Raw genomic sequence first — 24,234 nt, forward strand, 5'->3', positions numbered from 1 at the left:
TGTGGTGCCAGGGCTGAGCTTTCCGATCTGCCCCACTGGTCTGCAAGTGGCTCACAGCAGTAATACATTCACTGGGACATAGCTGTGTCCAGAAAAGGGGCTCAGTTCTAACATAAAGCATTCACAGCTCCCAGGGTGGTGCCTAAACACACAGCTCTGCTCACATCCATATGCTCTGCAGAGCTGGAACGCTGGGTCTGTAAAGAGGCACTGTCCTCCCTTCTTCCTACTCAGTGTCCGCACACCAGTTAAAGCTGCACCATCCAAAGGTGGGACAGCAAACCTCCAGGTAACTTCACGTGTCTATCCTGAGGTGGAGGTGGACACACTTAAGACGTGCTCCCTTTGAGGTTGTACTATGTCTGGGCCAGCCTACTTCATCTCCTACAACTCTGGGAAGGCAGAGCGAGGTCTGGCTCATGAGAAAACAGGGGCCAGGAGACAAAACAAGACTCATGTCACAGAAATACACAAAAGCAGCCACAATCCTGCAGATGGGCGGGATAAGAACAGGGCTGCATCTCTACCTCAGCATGTGCCCTGGGCCCCCACTTGGCTCCCTGCTCACTTGTATGCAAGGCAGGGAGATGGCCTCAGGCCAGACAGCATTCCTAGCCTGGCCCTCCCCCAGCGAGTGTGGTGAAGAGGGGTAACACTTGTCCCATGTTCCTGGCAAATCTGCAGGAGATGATGCTGCAGCACGCAGGAGAGTCTCAGCCAGGTGCAGGCTGCTCAAGGATGGTGTCACTTCCAGGACAGAAGGGTCCATGGAGTTGGGAGCCTTGGAACTCTGGCTAGGGTGGGGACTAGAACTCAGCTGCTACAAGGCAGGAACCTTCTGTCTCTTCAGAGAGTCGATGTAATGAAAAATCGCGCCGAGAGCCCAGCTGGTTTCCACATTGTCAATTTTCCGAGCCAGCTTGAAAAGATAAAGGAAAAGAGAAGAGAGGGTCGTGGGCATGAGCTGCAGAGACCGGGTGGCATCTGTGGAGGAAGGCCGTGGCTGAGGAGGCTAGACACAGCCTTGGGCTGTTTCTTGAAAGCAATAATGGGAACAGGAGATAAAAATTCAAACAGTAAGGTCAACAGTTCCCAGCACCCCACCCCACAAGTGGAATGTGGCACCCAAGACACAGTGCTTACCTTTAGCACCTTGTCCCTGGGAAAACCAAATTCGTGGAGCAGTAGGCTGATGTAGGTGAGGTCCATGCAGGCAAAGGGGCTGCTTGGTGGCTGTGTCTCCAGGGTGCGGCATACTGGGAGAGATGCCCACCCCCAGTTATGTTCTAGACAATCTCTTATTGGGGGTGGGACAACCCTAATCCCACCTGCTGTGGGCATCCATCTTGTTCTTCATGCTTTTTTGTATGAGTGTTTCTCTGCATGGCCCTGGTTGTCCTAGAACTCCTCTGTAGTCTAGAGTGACCTCAAACTCAGGGATCCACTGCCTCCATCTCCTAAGTAAGTGCTGGACTTAAAGGTGTGCACCCCCACTGCCTGGTGCTCTTCACTTCTGATTTATTGTCAAACTACAGTGGAGTCACCCTAAGACCAGGCCAGTCTCAACCTCCACTACACCTAGATGCCAGGACCAAGATAGATTTGAATGTTCTTCTTTGGGATAACAGTGGAATCTTCTCCCCTGACTACACTTCTGTATCTGAGACCCTTGACACTTTCTAGTGTCATATCCAGAATTCAGACTTTCTAAGGCTTGATAATGACACTAAAGCCGATTCTAAATTTATTCCCTTATGTGTGCTCTTTTGTGGGCACAGGGAACAGAGAGCATCTGGGACCATGCTCTATCACTCTCTAAACAAGGTCTCTAACCTGAACCTGGAGCTCGGCTGGTGGCCAACAAGCTTCAGTGGTCCTCTGTCTCCCCCACAGCCTGGGCTTTGTGAGCACAGGCCACCACACCCAGCTTTTTAAGTGGGTTCTGGGGATCTGAATTCAGAGCCTCATGTTTGTGCAGCAAACACTCATAAACCTTTTCTACAGTTCCTAGAATCTATTCCTGATAGAAGGGCAAATCTATGCAGACACCCAAAGTCCAGGGAAAAACCAGAAGTGCTGGGAAGGCATAAGAACACCACGCTTTGCTGGGCGTGGTGGCGCACGCCTTTAATCCCAGCACTCGGGAGGCAGAGGCAGGTGGATCGCTGTGAGTTTGAGGCCAGCCTGGTCTACAAAGTGAGTCCAGGATGGCCAAGGCTACACAGAAAAACCCTGTCTCGAAAAACCAAAAAAAAAAAAAAAAAAAAAAAAAGAATACCACGCTTTGGCCGGGGACAGGGGTGGGAGTGGGGAGGGAGAAGAAGAAGAAATCTTTCTGTGGAGAAATACACAAAGCTTAACTGCTCTGAACTGCAAACCTGGAGCTGCAACCAGAGGAACTGAATATGGACATGACATTCAGTCCTGGGTGCCAGGGTGGTGCGACCCAGAACGGCTGCACAAAGGGCGTGGGAGGAGAGGAAGGGCAGGCACCGGGACTGTGGCCTTTCACATCTGGGGTTTAAGCCTTGGGTGACCCTAGTACACCCTTACACACATCTCAGCACTGACTACTGGATAGAATCAGGTGCCAAACACAGCAGTCTGGCTGGGTCTTGTGTGCATCACAAGCACACGGGGTTTCGGCTGCTCCCACACCCCCTAGCCTGTCACCCTGACAATTACACTCACCATACTTGGCTGCTATCTCAAAGTCTCCAACTACAAGGCTGCCTCCTTTCTCAGCATCTGTTGGATAAAAGAGACACCAAGTCAGCAGGATCATGGCAGAAGCATGTGATGGCACTAATGCTCAAGGCTGCCCCTGGGGACCCCATACCAGGAGCCCCCTAGCACACAGCATGCAGACATAGGCTTTTCTTATCGACCCTCCTCTGCTGGCTCCAGGGAGCTGCTCGAACTCACTGGTTCTGTTTCTCTTTTGCAGTCCAGGGCCTCATGTGTGCTGGGCAAGTGCTCCACCAAAGAGCTAACCCTAAATCCCAGCTGTAGCATCAGAGGAGGTGCAGCTCAGGGTAAGCAGGTTTCTCTGCCAGGACACTCAGGACAGGGGGCAAAGGGGGATCCCTTTATCCCCAACTCTGCAATGTCCCCCAGTGAACTTCCCCAGTATCTCTGGGCCTCCAAGAAAAAGCAAATGATTGAAACTAGCAACAGTGGAAGTACAGAGTAGAAAAGCCTCCTGAGCTCTGAGTCATCAGAAGAATTTCTAATGTGAGTTTCTCAACTGGGAAGGGGCTGCACTGCCTCAGGGAGGGAGGAAGAGAGGGAGGGAGGGAGGGAGGGAGGGAGGGAGGAAGAGAGGGAGGGAGGGAGGGAGGGAGGGAGGAAGGAAGAGAGGGAGGGAGGGAGGGAGGGAGAGAGGGTGGGAAGAAGGGAGAGAGGGGAGAGAGGGAGGGAGGAAGGGAGAGAAGGAAGGAAGGAGGAAGGGAGAGAGGGAGGGAGGGAGAGAGGGAAAGAGGGAGAGAGGGAGGCTCTCTGGACTCTGGCTTCAGGGAGTCACTACATTACTAAGTGTCCCGGTCACAGGTGGTCTAAGCTCTTTCAAGGTCCAGCATGACAGCAGTGGGCAGTGGGCTCACACTTCTGGACAGCCCTACAGCTCCCGGCCACAGCCCAGTGAGATGTCTGTCTCTTGGCAAGCACAGCCTATGGTAAGTGATGGCAGGTGACTGTGGGGTCTTCTCCCTTCCTCAGAACTGTCACATACATAGCTCAAGTTATTCATAGGAAAGCCAAGGCAAGGGGTCTCACAGAACTGGCCCCAAAAGTGGGACTCCACAAAGCTGCCAAGCCAAGTTGGAATGGGGTCCTATACTGAAATGCCAATGGCTTTGATGTGGTCAGGAGTATGCAAGTGCCCCTGGCTCCTGTTCTGGGGCTAGTAAATCAAAACCAAGCTGTCCTGAGACACACTGCCTCTGCCTTAACAATTCACTCCCACCTGGCCACTTTCTGTTAACTGCCCTAGAGCCAGAATAGATGTCCATTTTGCTAGCTGGCTAAAAGGAACTAGCTTACCTATAAGAAGTGGCTTATCACTTCCTGCCTCTCTATCACATTGACTCCTAAGCCCACTCACTTCACCAGACCCTCAAAGCCACTACTGGCTAGCATGAGCTGTCTGCCCAGACTGGTCTAGCCCTTACCTATAAGGCCAAAGCTGGCTGCAAGGTCATAATAGTAGGAAAATGCATAGAAGTCCACATGCTGTGCCTCTTCTGTCCTGTGTACTTTATTTCGGAGGACTTCTGACACCCTGCTGGCACATAGCTCATAGAGGCCCACTGCAAAAGGCAAGAGAAAGCACACAGCCAATGTTAGCAAGCCCAAGACACATGGGCCACAGCTCCCAGGAGGCCCTGACTTGAATGGCAGAGACAAGTAGGACCGGTAGTCTCTGGGGACCCCACTCTAAGTCAAGAGCTACATAAACCGTTCAGAGTCAAAGCATTGCCGTCTGTGGTCCTCAGGAATGAAGGGGCCGGAGTACGTGCAGTGCTCCCCAAGGGCATCCTGTATCTAGACACTGGATGGTGTGTTGCCTGGCCCTGGGTGGCCCTCCACTCTCGGGGTGTAGGTGTTTCTCAGTCCATACTTGTTAACTCAGAGCATGCATGGACCTTCAACTTAGCTGCACAACCTGCAACCTCCCTACCTCACAGACCGGGAGGCAGCCATGAGCTATCTGCCAGGACATATACCTGGATGGTATAACAGCCAGACTCTGGAGATGACTCAAGTGCCATGGTCATCCAATGAGTGCTTTAATGAGCCTGCTTCAGCCAGTCTCTCTATCCTTCCCAGGGATCCGCCATGGGCCCCCAGACTCCGTTTCCTCTCTCTGACCTTGGTTAGATGAGCCACGCTACCTCCTTGTCCACTGAGGCTCCAGTTTTGCACAATCTGCTTCCTGACTAGAATATGGTTAGCTATCTGGGCAGACTGATCATATTGCTTTGGACCTTGGCTCAAATGCCATGCGTGGCCTTCCCGGCTAACACCGCTGCCTCCCACGCCTCACTCATTCCAGTTCATTTTTGCTTCAAGGTCTCGGTTTCCCAATCTAACTCTTTGCTTTGGAGCCCAGATACTGTCTTGCTGAGTGCCCCCAAAGCAGGTGTCAAGACCTGGCCTTCCATGTGCACAACTGACCATTGAGCTGGGCTGATGACACAACAACCAAAAGTGGATATGCCGAATGTATCGTGTGTACTGTATTCAGCCTGGGAACAATAGCCCAGTATTTCTCCTAGAAGAAATTCAAAGTACCCAGAGTAACAGAGATCAGAGTGGGGGCCGCTGACAGGGTGGTGGGGGCTGTGTATCCAGAGCTGTGGGCAGGAAGCAGCCTTCATTTCTCTCTGCACAGAACTGGCCAGAGCAGGGCTTCTGGGCCAGAGCCCAAATGTGGCCATTTGTCTCAGGTCCCATGGCAGCCAGTTCCTCACTGGAGGTTTGTTGGATAACTGGGCTCCTTGGACAGACAAGGAAACTTTGTGCAGAGAACCCGTAGAGGGAGGTAGCCAGGGGAGGCCCCAGGTCTCAACAAAAGCCTTCACTGTCATGCCACAGCTCTTGCTTACCTGCACTCTCGGGGAAGGTACAGCCTTGTCTATGTTGGTGTCTGCTTTTTAGAGGCGCCCGGAAAAGGCACAGGGGGAAGCAGATTGCCACTGACCCTCATGAGCCTGAAGAGCAGTGCCACCTACCTGCCTTCTGTCCTGCAATCTTATAGGTGACGTCAGCATGCTCCCACTCTCCTCTGAACTGGGGAGACAGACAGGGGCTGACCAGTTCCTTGTCATCCTCAGCTGAAATACAGATGAGCATGAAGGTAAGAAGAAAAACGGTTCCATGTCCATAAAACAAAGCTTAAAGGACTGGGTAGGGGCCCGACAAAGAATGCTACATGTTATAACAGAGTGCTGGGGTGCAACAACACCTGTCTCCCAGGACAGTCAATGTCAGCTGGAGAAAGGCCCTGCTCCATCACAGGTGTGGCACCCAATCTCATTTGGCCAGGAATATGCCTGTGGCCCAGGTGAAATGCAGCGTCCTCTGGGCATCTGGGGTTCCAGACATTGGGCCAAGCGCTAGTTCATCAGTTATCATAATGACCTATTTAGAAGAGACTACTGCAACCCAATTTTACAGATGGCCGAGGCTGGCAAGGACAGGTGCCACCAGGTGTTACCATGCTACAGAGTATCGCTGTGCTTCCCAGCATGAAATAGGCCTGGGAACCGTGTGCTAAAGGCATGTTCAGCCTTTAGCGCCACTGAGATGGAGCGATACCTTCAGTATGTGGAGCCTGTGGAGGGATTAGGTCACCAGGGCCTGGACTTAAAACACTGGGGCCTCTTTCCTCCTTTGCCTCCTGCTGCCAGCAGGTGAACAGCATCCTCTGCCACATGCTCCCACCATGACATCCTGATTCACCACAGGGCCCACAGCAAGCTTAAACCTCCAAAACCATAAGCCAAACACACTCTTAAGAGTCATCTGTCTCAGTGACAGAAAGTTGACACATGAGGTGATTCCAAATGCAGGGACATGGTTCAGAAATTATTTCCCTAGTATCTCTCCTTTTCTTAATAATAAAAAAATTCCCTTTGTTTTTATTTTATGTGTATGAGTGTTTTGCATGCATATATGTACACATGTGTGTACCACATGTGTGTCAAATCTGCAGGGGCTAGAAGTGGGCGTCAGAGCCCGAGACTCGAGTTACAGACAGTTGTGAACTGCCATGTGGGTGATGGGAATAGAACCTGGGTCCTCTAGAAGGGCAGCTGGAGCTCTTAACCACTGTGCCATCTCTCTAGCAAGCCCCTAGTATCTCCTTTAAGAATGCTAACTTACACCCATATCCTATCTTAGCAACTGTGACAAGCTCTGGGCCCATCCCACTCAGGCTGGCTGGGTGGCAGTGGCTGCTGTGCTGCTGTGTAGCGGAGGAGGAGAGGCACTGAGAAGAGGGACAGAGCCTAGAGCAAATGTTCTACTCACCAGGTCTCCCCTCCACACCACCCAAGATAGCCAGTCGTGCCGACATCAGTCCCAGCCCCAGGTAGCTGTGGAGACAAATCCTGGTGAGGCTGAGCCACACATGCACCTGACTGGGCTCAATGTGATAAGAAAGGCTTTCTTCCCTGCTGCTTCTATGAGCCTTACACTGTGGTTGGACCATTAAGTAGCTGAGCCTGTCACGAGCTCTTACAGAAGCTGTACATGCATATGGCAGTGAAGGGGGCAAGAGCCCTTCTGAAAGAAACACCTACTCCAAGTGCCATGTGCCTAGCAGCTCTTAGTTTTTTCAAGCCTCCCCAAAGGAGAGCAGAACAAGCACCAAAGAAGAATATGATTTTAAAGTCAATTAAAAAGGAAGCAGGCAGAAGGAGAAGCAGGGGCGGCGGGATGAGAAGGGCCAGGCGGTGTCTTGGCACAAGGGATTCTGGGATCCGGCATCTACATGGGGAAAGGGTCCCCCACCATAAGGCAGGAATGGGGGGGGGGTGCACCAGGAGTGAGCAAACCCACCTGTAGGAATACAGTTTGTATGTCCTGTTAAACATCTGCAGCGCCGTCAGGTGGCCGGGTGGGGAGGCCTGCAGGGTACCCTGGGGAAAAACAGGAAGCTATTGTTGCCTCCAGAAAACCATGTCCTCCTCCCTGAGTCGAGTGGAGGGACAGTGACACTTGGGTAGCTTTCCACTTAGTCTCTGACTAGATCAAAGAGGAGCAAGCAGTAAAAATCAAATCCATCTGGGGTCAGTGTTTTGCCTTAGGAGAAGCTTTCTTCTGTTTTTCTGTTTATATTAGGGATCATCAAACCAGGGTTTCTAGATTCTCTGCCAGTGAGCACCACCACTACCACCACCACCACCATCATCCTGAGACAAGGTCCTGCTTGCTTATCTAGGCTAGCTTTGGCATCTAGCCCCTCCTGCCACATAAAATCCAATCAGACCAGATAAGCATCTGTCTCTCATAAAGTGAACAGGACCATGGCTTCAGTTGCCAGGTGTACAGGTACATTTACACACTCTACTCCACTGGAAATAAGATGTGATTGTTAATAAATGTGGCTGAAAAGAGAGGTGTGTAAAATAGCAGGTGGCATTAAAAGCATTCTTTTTATTATTATTTCCTTTAGAACATTTATCTTGAAGAAGGCTGACCTCCCTCTCACTCATGAGCCATACTGTCCACTCATGCTCCTGGAACTCTGTGGGGAGTGGGAGGTATCTACCAATGCTTCCCAGTCATCCTTTGATTTCACCTCACGGAAGAGCAGCTTTCTATTTTGGTTTTTAGTGGGTAGAGTTAAAATTTAGGAAGTTATTTGTGAAAGAACTCAGAGGGGCAGAGTGCCTTCCAGTGGCCAAGGAGCCTTCTCTGAGGAACCTCCTGTGAGTGGCTGCAGCGCCCTGACTGTGATGCACACATCTCGGGAGGCAGGCAGGGCTGCTTACCTCAACACGTGGGAGGAAGGTGATCTGAGTGGATCCTCCGCCCAAATCCAGCATGCCCACACTGCTGCTTCCTGGGGTTTTCAGACTGCCTGGATGACAGTAAGTAAAGACATAGTGCTGTTGTGTTAGGAAGGATATGAGGACACCAAGAAGATCAAAGAGACGTTAGAAGCTGCCCTGGGCCGGGAGGCAGAGGGCAGGGAACCTGCTGCAACCACTTAAAAAAAATTCAACTTAAAAGTATTCAAGAGCCAGGGCTCTGACAGCTATGGCTTTGGTGTGAATGACAGGATGACACTGACCACTCACACTGTTCTCAATATCTCCTGGCAAGCCAGCCTCACCTCCCAGGAAACACCGACTTTTTTGCTATTCTGACACAGGTGCTCCCTGCAAGGTACCCTTTTTGACTAGTCCCATCTCAGACTCTGTCCTCCCAAAGCATCTGAGGTAGAGTTCTGAGGTAGACAACCTACCCACCGGTGTCTTTCTGCCCTCGTGTACGTGAGACCTGCCAGGAAAACCCTTTCCTCTTTCTACATACACACTGCTCTTCTCCACTAAAGGCCGCACTGAGAATCATCTGAAAGCATCTTTTCACAATCTGTTTCCAAGAGCATACGTTTCTGGCACAGGTGACCAGTGCTCACATCACTGCCAATATTTTAAGACCTGCCTAGGTTTCATTCATTGCTTCTCTCAGAAACAAATTACAGGTCAAAGCTCCACTGGCTGTCAGGCTGGGCTGTGCTGAGAGAAAAGCTAGGGTAGTAAGCAGCTATGAACACATGTACATATGGGCTCACTCTGCCTGACCTGTCTGGACATGCTGCCACCCCAGTTTGCCTCCAAGCCAGCAACAGTGAATCTGGGCATTATGGTAATGGGGCCTCTGCGTTCCAGGAAGCCTGGTAGGCACTCCTTTCTTAGGGATGGTCAGCCGTTAGCCTTTCCCATCCAGAAGACACGCACCTGTCAGGAAGTTGACAGTGATCCAAGCTGAAACACCTATAAGAGAATGGCACAGGTGTTTAATTCCTTTTTAAGAAAGAAAGAAACAACGAAAGAAAGAAACAAAAGATGGAGAGATGCTCAGCAGTTAAGAACACTGTCTGTTCTTGTAGAGGTCCTGAGGTCAATTTCTTTCAGCCACTTGGTGGTTCACAACCATCTGTAAGGTGATCTAATGCTCTCTTCCAGCATACTGATGTGCATGCAAATAGAGCACTCATATACAATAAATAAATAAAATCTTAAAAAAAGCGGGGGTGGGGGGCAGGCGTGGTGGTGCACACCTTTAATCCCAGCACTCGGGAGGCAGAAGCAGGTGGATCACTGTGAGTTTGAGGCCAGTCTGGTCTACAAAGTGAGTCCAGGACAGCCAAGGCTACATAGAGAAACCCTGTCTCGAAAAACAAAAAACAAACAAACAAAAAAGAAAAGAAAGAAAAAGAAAAGGAAGGAAGGGAAGAAAAAGAAAGAGTTTTGAAACCTATTTTCTGTGTTTTGCTTGCGTGTATGTCTGTGGACTTCGTGTGTGCCTGGTGTCCATGGAGGCCAAAAGAAGAGTTGGAGCGTCGGGACCTGGTGACAGATGGTTATGAGCCACCATATGGAAGCTAGGAACTGAACTTACATCTTCTCCTAACAGCTAAGCTGTCTCTCCAGACCCCATCTCAACTCTTGACATCTAGGGCCGCTACCTGTTTTCAGGTATCAGGGGCCTGGTGGGCACTGCTGGCCACAGCTGGCCATTCCCAGCCTTCAGAAAGGAGCAGTGTTCAATTACGAACCCAGGCGAGCCGAGCACACACTAAAAACCTAGAACATATCACCAAATGTCGAGTCTCTTCCAGGATTTTGTCACCAGCTTCCACCTCTGAAGGAGGCAGGAAAAGAATCTAATGTTCTCTCTCCTCCCAGACAAACTCACTCTTAAGGTCACATTTGAAATCACCAGCCAGGGAGCAACCGCAGTGTCTGTTTCTGAACAAGCTATGTAACCACAGTGTTCCCAGCACGGCAACAACCGGTGTTCTTTAAATGCCCTTAAAACCCAAACCACAATGTTTTCTTTTCTTTTTTTAAAAAAATTATTTATTTATTAAGTACACAGTGTTCTGGCTGCATGTGAGCCAGCAGGCCAGAAGAGGGCACCAGATCTCATTATAGATAGTTGTGAGCCACCATGTGGTTGCTGGGAATCGAACTCAGGACCTTTGGAAGAACAGCCAGTGCTCTTAACCTCTGAGCGATCTCTCCAGCTCTTACCATGATGTTTTCAAAGGCTTCATCTATCTCTACCAGTTTGGTGCTGGTCAAAATAAGAACCTGTCTCTAACAACAAAACTGTGAACAACACCATGACTTAGGCTAGCTACAACGCCCTCAGGCCTGGAGTGCATGCAGCAGCAGCAGCAGCAGCAGCAGTCATTTGTCTGACTGGGACATGCACTGATGAGAGTTTTCTCACTGTACCTTCATCTGTGCCGTTCATGATGGAAACACAGTCGTCTCCTACAAGGAAAGGCGAAGCCTTGAACACCTCCTTCACCTAAATGCAAACAGAAACATTTCTCAGCCAGGTGTGCAACTGTACACTTGTACTCCCAGAACTTGGGAGGCTAAGGCAGGAGATTTGGAATATTTGAGGTCAGCTTGGTCTACACAGTGAGTATCTCACCCTTGACCCCAGCCAGGGAGGGAGGGCCCGTTCATTCTTCAGAAGCAAGATTAGAAGCTTGCAAGGGACTGCCTGCTCAGCTGGCTGTGGTACAATGCTGACGGCTGTGACAGAATGCTGACGGTTCTGCAGTGTTCTGAGAGGCAGAACTGTTACACTGTTTTAAGCTTCCAAGATCCTCCCTAGACTTGTCCTTGGCTGTTATCCCTAGGACAGCTAAGGAATATGCCACTCCAGATACCTCATCTATAACTGCTGGGGATAGCAGGGCTCTAAGAGAAAAGATGGCCTACAGAGAACTGAAGTGCACTCAGCCTCCGGGGTCCCCAAACATTGCCTGGCTCTGGGTTGGGACATAAAGAACAAGGGCCCTAGGAGGTACAGCTTAAGTCTGGGAACCACTCATACGGTCTGTGTGTCTGTAGGTAGGGGCACTGATCCAAGGACATGGGCCAGCAGAGCCTGGCAGAGGGAGGTGGAGGTGTGAGCAATGGGGTGTGTTTTCTCTATTTTCTAAGGAGTCTCAGGAAATAGAGACTTTAGTGTCCCTGGTCATCCAAGCTCCCTTGTAGCCTGAGAAGGTGTACCGTGCCACCACCTCGCAAGTAAACAGTATAAGAATCTAGAAGTGGAGCCAGGCATGGTGGTGCGCATGCCTTTAATCCCAGCCCTCAAGAGGCAGAGGCAGGCGGATCGTTGTGAGTTCGAGGCCAGCCTGGTCTACAAAATCGAGTCTAGGACAGCCAAGGCTACACAGAGAGATCCTGACTCTAAAAGATGGGAGAAAAAAAAAAAAAAAAGAAAAAGAAAAATAAGAATCTAGAGGTTGAGGAAGACTATCTTTTCAAACTGATGAATGGGAAGAAAATTAGAAATGCAATCTTGGGATGAGGATGCAGCCCCAGTAGAGAGTACAAAGTGGCTGTCTGGAGACATAAGGCCCCCCAAGAAGCACTTGGACTCGAGACGAGGCTAAGGATCTCTTGGGCAGTCACATCTGAGCTCAGGCTCAGCTCACACACCTGGAGGCAGAAGTACAAGGCAATTTTAAAGCAAAAGTTGTCTTCTTAAATGTCACATAGAGCCGGGCATGGTGGTGCATGCCTTTAATCCCAGCACTTGGAAGGCAGAGGCAGGTGGATCGCTGTGAGTTCAAGGCCAGCCTGGTCTACAAAGTGAGTCTAGGACAGCCAAGGCTACACAAAGAAACTCTGTCTCGAAAAACCACAGACACACACACACAAAATGTCACATAGAAGATCCCTAACAGTGACAGTGACAATGTGAACATTCCATGGTTGTCCTCTTCTGTGTCCTATTTGACACTAGCTGGAAGGTTAGTGGCTCTTTTGTCCTGAGCCAGTACAGAGTCTCACTCTGTGGCTCAGACTGGCCTCTGGCTTGATTTTGCTGTGCCACCCAGGTGCTGGGGTGACAGGGGTGCACCGTCATGCCCACAAGGTTAGCATTTTTACTGACCCTCAGCCACCCTCCAGTTGGGGGAATGGCTAAGCTTACCTTTTGCAGCAACTTCTGAGCCTTTTCTCCCGGCAGCAGGCGCAAACCAGCTGTGGCCTTGAGGACCAGAGGGGTGGCCTTCCAGAAGTCATATGGGATGTGTTGCTTAGCAACATTCAGAAGCTCCTGGATCCCCTGAGCACTCTGTGGATGTTACAAAAGCAAAGCAAGGCTGTTCTACACACTACCCAGTTACCACCACCCTTTAAAATGTATATCAAATGTACTATTTAATTCAAAATTAAATTTGGTGACTGTGTGTGTGTGCACACATGGACATGGTCACATGTAGAGAAGAGAGGACAACTTCCAGGAGTCAGTTCTCACCTTCCACCTTGTATAGGCACGGCCTCTCTTGTTTCTCCTGCTGTATGCCTTATACAGACTAGCTGACTTGCCACGCTGGGCTTTTTATGTGGATTCTGTGACTCGAACTCAGGTATCTGAAGCCATTGCCTTTACTCATCTATCCAGCTCCTGGCCCCTTTCTCTAATTTTCAAAGTCAGCAGGAGTATTGTATCAAGTAGCACTGGATGTTTGTGAGAACACAAGGGGTCAGAACATAGAAGAGAGCCCTTGGCATAGAACGTGACAGGTGAAAACAGGTCAGGAACCATGAGGCAGATGCTCCTTTTAGAGTAACTTCTACGCTATCTGAGCAAGACTTATGCCTGTCACCACCTATGCTGGCTAGTTTTGTGTCACCTTGACCCAAGCTAGAGTTATCTGAAAGGAGTGAAATTCAACTGAACCTCCAGAAGATCCAGCTGTAGGGCATTTTCTTAACTAGTGATTGATCAGGGAGGGCCCAGCTCTTAGGTGGTAGTGGTACCATCCCTGGTCTGGTGGTCCTGGGCTCTGTCAGAGAGTAGGTTGAACAAGCCATGATGAACAAGCCAATAAACAGCACCTCTCTATGGCTTCTGCATCAGATCTTGCCTCTAGGTTCCTGCCTTGTTTGAGTTCCTGTTCTTCATTGATAGACTGAAATGTGGGAGTGCAAGCCGAATAAACTCTTTCCTCCCCAACTTGCCTTCTGGTCATGGTGCTTATCACAGCAATAGCGACCCTAAGACACCACCCCTCACCAGTCATAGGGCTGTGACTTCCCTGATGTCACGGGCATGGGGAAACTAGCAAATTCTAGGTCCCCTTGTAGAACTGAGTCCCATGAGACCCCATTGAGAGGTCCTATGACTTTCCAGTGAGCTCAAAGTGTGGCTTAGCATGTACACAAAAATTGGTTAAAGCCTGTCTAAAGATAAATTCACTTTTTTTTTCCTTTTTGGTTTTTTGAAACAGGGTTTATCTGTGTAGTCTTGGCTGTCCTAGAATCGTTTTGTAGATCAGGTTGGCATCGAACTCGCAGTAATTCACCTGCCTCTGCCTCCTGGGTGTTGGGATTAAAGGCCCAGCCAAAAATTCAATAAAAAAAAGATTTATTTATTATGTACACGGTGCTCTGTGTGCATTTATGCCTGCATGCCAGAAGAAAGCATTAGATCACATTATTGATGGTTGTAAGCCACCATGTGGTTGCTGGGAATTGAACTCAGGACCTCTGGAAGAGCAGTCAGTACTCTTAACCTCTGACCCATCTCTCCATGCCTCACTCTCTCTCTCTCTCTCTTTTTTGTTTTTCAAGACAGAGTTTCTCTGTGTAACAGGCCTGGCTGTCCTGGACTTGCTCTGTAGACCAGGCTGGACTCGAACTCAGAGATCTGCCTGCCTCTGCCTCCTGAGTGCTGGGATTAAAGGTGTGCACCACCTCGCCCGGCTGCCTCACTCTCCTTTTATCCAGAACTCCTATTCCACAAATCCACCCAAAGATGCCCTTGAACCTGTGGGTAATGGAGTGTGTGTTAGATGACAGACTGTCCCTCCCTACTCTGTATGCAAAATAAAAACAGGGAGAGTTCTCAAGTATCTGTCCAAGGACACACAAAAGAGCTCGTGAAGGCTCCGTGAAAAGGTAGGGCATGTACTGGAGGCAGCAGGGACACTGTGTGTGTCATGTATCTACAGGTTGGATTTTAAAAATCCCACAAGTTTATTAATCGAAACATACGAAATTCAATTTGGTTTAACTGGATGGCCACCCTTGAATCACTAATTCCTCTGTTGTATAGCCAAGCCCTGCACTACCCTGTCTGAAGCCATGATGCAGCTATGGACCGGAAAAACCAACTAGCTCAGGGATGGAGGAATGCTGGAACTGGGCTAAGGATGTGGCTTGGTGGTGGGTACTTGCCTAACACATGAGAGGCCCCAAGTTTCAAACCCAGCATTTGAAAGAAGAAGAAAAGGAATGACAGGGAAGTGACAACCCTATGAGCAAGCAGTTTCTGTTAGAAGAAAGCTAGGTGTCCTCAGCTCACCTATGCAAGACCATTGAAGTACCAAGAGCATCAGAAGCCTAAATGCTACACGCTTACAGAAATCCTTATTCCACTTTAAGGAAGTCTGCGTTGTACTTATTTATTCTTTTACATTTATTTGGCTTGTGGCTTTCATAAATTATGTGTGTTTTGCATCTATTATTTATTTTTTGAAGGGCGAGTGCTGGAGATGAAGCCAGGGTATCAGGCATGCCAGGCAAGCACTTTAGCATTAAGCTTCTCTGCTAGCCCTAGCCTGAGAGTTTTAACATTAATGCTTTGTTTTAGTAAATGTTATACCTTCAATCAGAAGAACTGCAGTAAGAAATTAAAATTACAACTGTAGATGGGAGTCGTAGCTCAGTATCGGAGCACTGGCCTAGCCTTGGGAAGCCTCAGGCACTCTCTTTAGCCCCCTGGATCACAGAGTTATTATGCAAAACTTATATGGCTAATACAAAAAAATTTTTAAAGTCTAAATATAGCCTTCTTTTTCATTTTATTACTTGTATGAGTGCTTTGCCTGCATGCATGTCTGTGCACCACGTGTGTAACACCGACACAGACCAGAAGGCAGCACTGGATTCCCTGGGACTAGAATTACAGGTGGTTTAGTAAGCTGCTATGTAGGTGCTGGAAATTGAACCTGGGTCTTCTGGACGATCAGTCAGTGCTCTTAACCACTGAGCCATCTCTCTAATGCCCCAAATAATGTTTCTGTCCATTTGTGCATGTGAGCTTCTGAACTGCATAAGGATCAGGGCGAGGGCCTCATGATGTATTGCACAGTGGTGGGTGAGACCTGTACTCTCTACCTCTCTAACTAGGGGCACAGCATACCCAAAGCAGTACCAGCAAGGAAGACACCTTTCTCTCTGATGATGGCCAACGATCCAGTTCAGAAGGAGCTGGTTTGCCTGGGCATGGTGGGGCACATCTTTAATCCCAGCACTCCAGAGGCAGAGGCAGGCAGATCAGTGTGAGTTCAAGGCCAGCCTGGTCTACAAAGTGAGTCCAGGACAGCCAAGGCAACACAGAGAAACCCTGCCTCAAAAAAAAAAAAAAAAAAATCCAAACATAAGGGGCTGGCTAGTAAGGCAGTCAAAGGGCATTGGGAGATACACAGATGTAGAGGATGGTTACCTTTTCAACATCATCAGCATAAGCAGAAAGCCCAGGCTTCAGTGCTTTGAAGGTTTCGTGAGTCAACGTGGGAGTTTCTAAAGGGAAACATTTTAAAAAGATGTTAACTAGGAATATATACAAAGAATATAAATATATACAACGGAGAATAGCTGGTGTTAAGAGCAAAGGCCTAATCATGGAGACCAGTTAAGCGGGATTATTTCTGCTTAAATTCTTCAATCTAGTTCAGCTGAGTAAAAGACCTAGTTTGTACCCGAGCTTTCCTTTATTAAATGCCTGTGCTTGCATGCATGTGTGCATGTGTATGTGTGTGTCTCAGGCTGGGGTGAGCGTGTTTGCCTAACATGTTAAAGACCCTGGAATTGATTCCAGCACTGCAAAATGTAAACAAACAACTCATACCCCAACTTTACTGCAGATAAGTTATTTAAATTTTAAGAAAATTCTTGATGATTTAACAACATAAATGATCTTAAACTGTAAAATAAAAAATGATAAGCCGGGCGTGGTGGCGCACGCCTGTAATCCCAGCACTCAGGGAGGCAGAGGCAGGTAGATCTCTGTGAGTTCGAGGCCAGCCTGGTCTACAAAATGAGTCCAGGACAGCCAAGGCTACACAGAGAAACCCTATCTTAAAAAACCAAAAACCAAAAATTATGTCCATAATTCTGAGATGTTATCCTTATACGGGCCCTGAACAAGCTTCTGAGAGGTTTTTTTCCCCCGCCTTTCTTAAGAAGTTGAGTGACAGCCGGGTGGTGGTGGTGCACACCTTTAATCCCAGCACTTGGGACGCAGAGGCAGGTGGATCTGTGAGTTCGAGGCCAGCCTAGTCTACAGAGCAAGTTCCAGGACAGCCAGAGCTGTTACACAGAGAAACCCTGTCTCGGGGGAAAAAAAAAGGAAAGAAGTTGAGTGGTGTTAGGAGACGTGGACTACATTGTAACAAGGTGAGTGTCCAGAGGTGTCCTGTGGCTGTGGACACCTGTCCAAAATATGAATATGTAAACTTGAAGACTAAGAAAGAAAAAAAAGGACCAGAAAAGCAGAAACAAAACTTTTCACAGACTGTTCTCTCTAAAGACAAACTCCCTTAACTTACATTTTTTTTTTCTGGAAATTTGGAAATTTGGAAATTTGTGGATCCATCCACAGCTCAGCTGGTAGAGTGGAAGACTATAGAAAAATGTTCTGCCACTGAGCAACTCCTCCCGAACACCATTACATTTGGTTTCAGAACCAATTTTGGAGATGGGCAAGTAGATCTGGAACCTAAATGTTTAGCTACTTCGATAACTATAAAATTATCATGTATGAATTGGACAAACTTACAAAAGGACAGAGCATCATTTATGCTGTCGAGTCAGCAAGATTAACTTCTTAATTCTTGTTACAGTAAATTGTATCGGTTTGGCCTAAGAAGCCAACAACTGACACAGGGAGACTGAAACGTACTTTAAGGCTGCCAGCACTATGAGCCGGGCAGTCTAAACTGATTCTAATCTACTTGTAAACTAACATAAACGACTCTAAACCTCATAACATACATATATCCCAAGCACTTACCACTATGATCCTTGGGCTGTTTGTCTCTTCGTCCTAATTATTAATATTGTTGCTGTTTTGTAGACAGGGTCTCCTACGTACCCTTGGCTATCCTGGACTCACTATGTAGACCAGGCTGACTCAGAGATCTGCCTGCTTCTGCCTCCCAAGGGCTGGGATTAAAGGAGTGCGCCACCACATCCAGCTTAACTGTTAACACCTTAAATGGATGCAGACTTTTTAATCTTAATTATTCTCACATAGCTTTTTTTCCTTTTAAAGCAAAGTTCTAACCCAAACATGCACTAATTAAATCAGAAGTGAGTAAAACAGGCTACTACAGCTTGGGCAAGAAGTACTGGGGGGTGAGGGGGACAGTCTCATGCTGACAGAGCAGCTAGCTCCACCAGGGACCTGGATATGGGACAGGAACAAAGAAAACCGAGGGACAGAAAGCTGACTGGCTGAAGGTCAGATGCACAAAAGAGGACAGCTTTTAGGGCAACAGGGAAGGCTGAATAAAGAGCCAGGCAGCCAAGAGGTCCTGGAGAGAAGCACCCACCTTCCATCTAACGCCCCCAATTCCTGGGAAGCAAAGCTGGTAGGGCCTAAAGTCCAGACCACTTCTCAGTGCCATACTAGGCTCTTAGGACCCACAGCCGGCCGGAGTCTGAAATTGTGTCCTGCCTTGAGACCTCCCAATATCAACATGACATAGCCCGAATCACAGGTTCCGCCACAAGGCCTGCTATGGACACAGGGAGGGGACAGGCCACTGGCTGCTATCTAGGGTCTTGGCTGCTTATCAATGGTAGTAACTGCTCACTAGTGTAAGAAGAGCCTTGGGCTCCTGGGGAATTCAGAGGCATGTACCCACTGAATAAGTGTCTCTTAGTAACTGCAATTTTTCAAGTGGTCTGGCGCTCATACCCGGGCCTTATATATGTGCTCTACCACTGAGCTTTGCCCCAGTGCCTTTTTTTTTTTTTTTTTTTTTTTTTGGTTTTTCGAGACAGGGTTTCTCTGTGTAGCCTTGGCCATCCTGGACTCACTTTGTAGACCAGGCTGGCCTCGAACTCACAGCGATCCACCTGCCTCTGCCTCCCTGAGTGCTGGGATTAAAGGCATGCGCCACCACGCCCGGCTAAAGACATATTTTATTTTATTTTGAGACAGGGTTTCTCTGTGTAGCCTTGGCTGTCCTAGACTCGCTTTGTAGACCAGGCTGGCCTCGAACTCACAGCGATCCACCTGCCTCTGCCTCCCAAGTGCTGGGATTAAAGGCATGCGCCACCACGCCCAGCTTCCCAGTGCCTTAATAATTTCATGTTAACAGGTTTCCAGGTTACTCTAGGACAAAGGCTCAAGCCCACACTATTTTCTGAAGGAAGGAGTCCTCAAGGGCCTTGCCCTGAGAGGGGCGAAGGCAGACCAGTGTCTGTGCCTATAATGGCTCAGAGTCAGACAGATACCTCCAGGCGGCCGGGCAAACTGGAAGACGTGGATGCGGGTGCCGGTGCTCCCAGCATCGAACATGATCCCATAGAAGACCTCATGGCTATGCGTAGCTGAGCCTGGGGCACTGAAGGCCTGCTGGGTCCACCGTGCCCCCGAGGCAGCCCCAGCAAGGGTGAAGAAGGCCTGGGCTGCAGAGGCCCGGTGCCACTTGATATAGGCAACGTAGATGAACAGGCCCACACACAGTCCGAGGGGGTATGCCACCTTTGTCATTCGCAGAGTCCCATGGTTTGGTATTTTTCTCATTTCTCAGTCTGCTGGGGACTTTGTAGCCACTGCTGGCTGAAAGGAGAATAATTAGGCAAATCACATTAGCCTGTAGCCGACAGTGTATCAGAAGTTCCCAGGTCTGGAGACAAAGTATGCACCCCCTCCCCCAGGAGTTGCTTTTCTTGACGATTCTGGGAATGGATGGTCCAGAACTGAGGGTTATGAACACTGGGTAATCTCCAAACAAAACACACTGAGACATGCTGCTGCTTGTATCAAAGAGCCCAGTGTCCACAGGCCACTCCAGGTGACCACCTGGACCCATATGATCCACCCATTCTCCAAATCTTTTACTCACACTCTAGTCAGAGACTGTGCTTTTACTTTCCCGAGGGCTTAAAACCATTTGACCAATCACAGTGAACAGGTGTAAAACATCAGACTTGGGAACATAGGAGGCTTGGTAGTATGGGCTACAAGTAGGACTTGTGTCTTGCTGGAAACAGCGTGTGACCAGGGCAGGCTAATACCTCCAAGGGCCCCTCTGCAAGGTGGCAGCTCACGGAGGACCATCACATGACTTAGGACATTATTTGGAAATTAAATATGCAGGAGAATAGCCACAGAGAACAGAAGTTAAAATAAACTTTGTAGAGGGGCACGGGACACGTCACCTGGGAACCAGGACAAAGGGCAGAGCGACCCTGTGGCTGGCCTGCTTTGTGGAGTAGCAGCAGTCCTAGGCAGGGGAGTGCAGCGCCATGTACACAGAGCAGCCCTTCCTTGGCTCCATCTCTGGTCTTAGTCTTAGACAAACAGCTCAGGTCATGTAGATACTGCCTCTGACTGAGCTCCAGGCCCAGGGAAGAGGCCCAAACTGAGGGAAGAAAACAAGACAAAACCTTCCCCAGTTCCTGCCACATGTAGGGCTCAGAAAGGTCTCTTGGCAGATGCCAGTGACCAACTCCTGCCTTTCTTTGAGCCTCACTTGATCCTACTGAACTTGAGAGCTACCCCACTGCTCTCAAGTTCACATCTCATCCATCACTTGCTAAGGCCTGGCACTTGCAACTTATTCCAAACCTTTAATCCTTGCCCAGGCATTCCAAGGAGGCAGTCCAGTGACTCCCTTAACCTTGAAACCTCAGCTTCCACCTGTCCCGGGCCTTTTATGCATAAAGATGTTAGGCTGACGCCGGGCGATGTGGCACATGCCTTTGATCTCAGCACTTGGGAGGCAGAGGTAGGTGGATCTCTGTGAGTTGTGCATTGCCAGAATGCTCAGTCATCAATTGGGCCAATTTTGTCCAATTCCGACCTCATCCCCAAGCCTCTCCTAAAATTCTATTGCCACTGCCTTCCCCACATGAACATCTTTTTTGTTTGTTTCGTTCTTTGTTTTTGTTTTTTCAGACAGGGTTTCTGTGTGTAACAGCCCTGGCTGTCCTGTAACTCTCTTTGTAGACCAGGGTGGCCTCAAACTCAGAGATCCGCCAGCCTCTGCCTCCCCAGTGCTGGGATTAAAGGCGTGCTCGCAGGTGCTGAGATCAAAGGCTGACTTCAGCCTGAACATCTTTATCATGTGCTCTGAGTGCCCCGGCACGCAACCTGTAAACAGAAGAGTCTACTGAAGACAACCTGATGATAGTTGTATAAATTATCAGGCCAGGGGCTGGAGAGATGCTCAGAGGCTAAGAGCACTGGCTGCTCTTCCAGAGGTCCTGAGTTCAAGTCCCAGCAACCACATGGTGCCTCACAACCATCTACAGTGGGATCTGATGCCCTCTTCTGGAGTGCAGGCTGAACACTGTATATGTAATAAATAAATAAATCTTTAAAAAAAAATCAGGCCAACAATCATTGCGTTTACACATCAGCAAGCTCAGGGTGATAGTAACAATCCAAACAGAACACACAATCGGGGGCACAGGACCAGAACCAGACAGGCTGGTCTACAGGCACCTCCAAGTCTCAGAGGCCCAACTCTAAACATCAACTTTCTTCTGTTAGGTTGAAGTGTTTGTTGACAGCCAAGGTGCTTGCAGGAAGGACCAATCACTTTTCTCTATGTCTAATACCCAGGGGTGGGTATATATTGATCAGACTCCCAAAAGGTTCGTGAGGAAAACAAGTCAACCTTAGTTTGCACTTCACAGAACAGAGTTGGGTGGTTTTGTTTTTTGTTTTTGTTTTTTTTTTTAAACAGTCTGAAGTAAAGCCAAGTGGGGAATGAGCAGGAGGTGGAACAGGAAGCAGCATGTGGAGGCTAACAGAGGTATGGCCCACCTCCTGTCAAGTACAGACAGGAGTCAGAGGTGTGGCCTGGAGAGGCCCACCTCCTGCCAGGTACAGACAGGAGTCAGAGGTGTGGTGTTAGAAGGGGAAGAGAGGAGGCTGGATCTGATTTGAGCTGGCAGCTGCCGGATTTTTCCAGGTTTGCATTAAAGAACAGGAACTAAGCCAGCCATGGTTGCAAATGACTGAGGCACATGCTAAGTATGTGTCCAGAAATAAAGCACACTAACAAAGCATCACTTATTTCTTCCTGTAGGAAAAACAAGCAAGCAAACAAACAAACCCATACATGAACAGCCCTGTGAAGACCGCTTCCTGATTTATTTTTTGCACGGTGCCATGCCTTATAGATTTGTCCAGACTTGAGCACACAAAGAGCTGTGCATGTCTCGGGTTCTGTCCACAAGGCTCCAGGAAGGGGCTCAGATACACACCAGATTAGTTTACACCCCTTCCAGGGCAGGAGAGGGACAAAAACAAACAAACAAACAAACAAACAGCAACAAAACCTCGATTTCTGGATCTATCTTCATGCTTGCTGTTAATACAATGGTAGGAGGAACAGGGAAACCTCTCCTCAACGCTACTCACCCCCCTCCAGCGCACTGCAGTGCCCCAGGAAAGCGTCTGGAATCAGTCATCTACCTCTCCCTAGGGAATCTCCTTCCCAGGTGTCTGAGATTTTCCTACTGTGGCTATGAGACTTCACTATACTCCCTGTGACGGAGGATGCATGGCTTACCACACAGGATTGTGGGGGTACAAGTGCCTGCAGAAATATAAATGGCCCAGGTATTTTCAGGCGACTGATTTCTTTGGAAAGACTCAGGGTGAAGGGCTCTGTCCACACAGCAGTATAATCTCCAAACTACCCAGGTACTTGGCAGCTGCTCTTAAAATTAAAAACCTGTTCGCTCTGATTCTCCGTCCTTCTCCGTTCTGGGTGTCCACACCAGGACCTCTCCCGCCTTTAGCCTGAAGCACCTGTGGCAACACACCAACTTAGACAGAATCACCCAGACCCCCGGCGAGCTCTTCCCGGTCACTACACGGTTCCCACCTTCTGCACAATGGAAACACAGGGTTTCCCGGTTCCTGAGCTTCCAAAGCTGTACTGCGCAGAGCGGGATGGGAGGGGCTTGGGCCTGGTTCTGCTGGGGGCGGGTCAGCACAAGCCAGCCGAATGAATGGACGTGCAGGGCGGTGGGCAGCCCTCGGGCAGAGACCCCTGCTGTGCTTGGCCTACAGCGTAGCTCACAACACTGCAGGAGCCCTACCTACAGTGGAGTGCGTTCTACGAGGGCTACGCAGCCTGGACGGAAAGACAGAAGAAGACCCGGTGCGTAAGAGACCCTGAGGCCTCCCATCAGGAGCTGTCTCCTGGCTCGGGAAGGTGCCAGGCACTTGGACCCACACCACTGGGTACCCCGTTACTCGCGCGCGTGGGGAGCTCCACTGTAGTCAATCATCCCGGCCAAGCACACTCCGCTGGCCCCGCTTACCCTGCACGGCGTCCTCGGACCCTCAGGGGAGGTAGTGGCGTACCCGGAGGCAGAGAGAGCGACTACACACCGAGCGCCCAGCTCTCCAGCCGCGGTTCGCGTCAACACAACCTTCACGCCTGGAACCCGATCCAACAGTTCCAGAGAAGCTGTCCCCGCCTGCTTGCACTTTGTGTCACTGGGTGGGCGGGACGGAATTAACACGCATGCGTTGTGGCGCTTGCCAGCTACGCAAGCGCAGTAGCCGAGGTGCGCTTGAGAGGTGGTTTTTGGTTTGTTATCTGTTTTTCTTTCTGCCCTTGAGAGCTCTGGAACTTAGCCTTATTTTAACTGGTGTAGGAGTTACTTCACTCTCTTCAATCACCTTGTCCTTTTTTAGGCTTTCCCGCTGGATCCCTCCACAACCCACACCCGGGTTGCTTCTTCTTTTGCTTTTACGAGAAAAAGAGATAAGATAGGCATTCACAATAGAAAATGCAGTGCCATCAAGCCTTCTTTATCCTAGGTCATATTTTCTGATGTCTTACAAGCCACAGGTTGCGCGCTCATAACTGCAGGGAGATCCTGAGTGTATGTCCCTAGTTCTTCTGTCTGAATGTTCCCCAAGTTGGCTGTCCTTTCTCCACCAGACCGAGGCTCCTCTTCTGTATGCCCACTTGACGGTGTCTATACATTGGCCCTGGTCCTGGTGGACTTATCTGTCTGTTGGCTGGAGAAGCCCAGAAGCAAGGAGTCTAATGGTCAAGCGAGGGTACTAGGGAGTGAGTGGGACAGTGTGAAAGCAGGATTGGCAACCCCTAGTAACCCCACGAAACCATTGTGGATGGCCACGCCAGAAGCTGATTGGGCCTTGCCTTGTCTTACTAATCCAACTCCTGAGATTTGATTACAACAGAAGTCTATATGTTCTCTTATTTGGTGGATCTTAAAATACGACCCC

General features: G+C 49.3%; 1 protein-coding gene across 3 annotated transcripts; it reads right to left on the reverse strand.

The window, feature by feature from the left end:
* Positions 1-573: 573 nt before the first annotated feature.
* Positions 574-23,390, reverse strand: Entpd6 (ectonucleoside triphosphate diphosphohydrolase 6). 3 transcript variants are annotated; one of them, XM_051143444.1, is made up of 14 exons: positions 23,295-23,390; positions 19,242-19,569; positions 16,222-16,298; positions 12,700-12,843; positions 10,977-11,052; positions 9,471-9,506; positions 8,499-8,587; positions 7,564-7,643; positions 7,033-7,097; positions 5,733-5,834; positions 4,170-4,307; positions 2,692-2,748; positions 1,144-1,256; positions 574-919 (listed from the first exon to the last, which is right to left on the reverse strand). In XM_051143444.1, exons 2-14 carry the CDS (start codon positions 19,531-19,533, stop codon positions 821-823), a joined length of 1,368 nt encoding a protein of 455 aa, XP_050999401.1. In that variant the 5' UTR covers positions 19,534-19,569; positions 23,295-23,390; the 3' UTR covers positions 574-820. The 3 variants fall into 3 exon arrangements, 2 of the variants coding, with proteins under 2 accessions (XP_050999401.1, XP_050999402.1); XM_051143445.1 differs by lacking the exon at positions 12,700-12,843; XR_007830490.1 differs by lacking the exons at positions 574-919; positions 1,144-1,256; positions 2,692-2,748; positions 7,033-7,097 and having other exon boundaries at positions 4,274-4,307.
* Positions 23,391-24,234: the final 844 nt, after the last annotated feature.

This window comes from Acomys russatus, chromosome 4, assembly GCF_903995435.1.
Source record: "Acomys russatus chromosome 4, mAcoRus1.1, whole genome shotgun sequence".
NCBI lineage: Eukaryota > Metazoa > Chordata > Mammalia > Rodentia > Muridae > Acomys > Acomys russatus.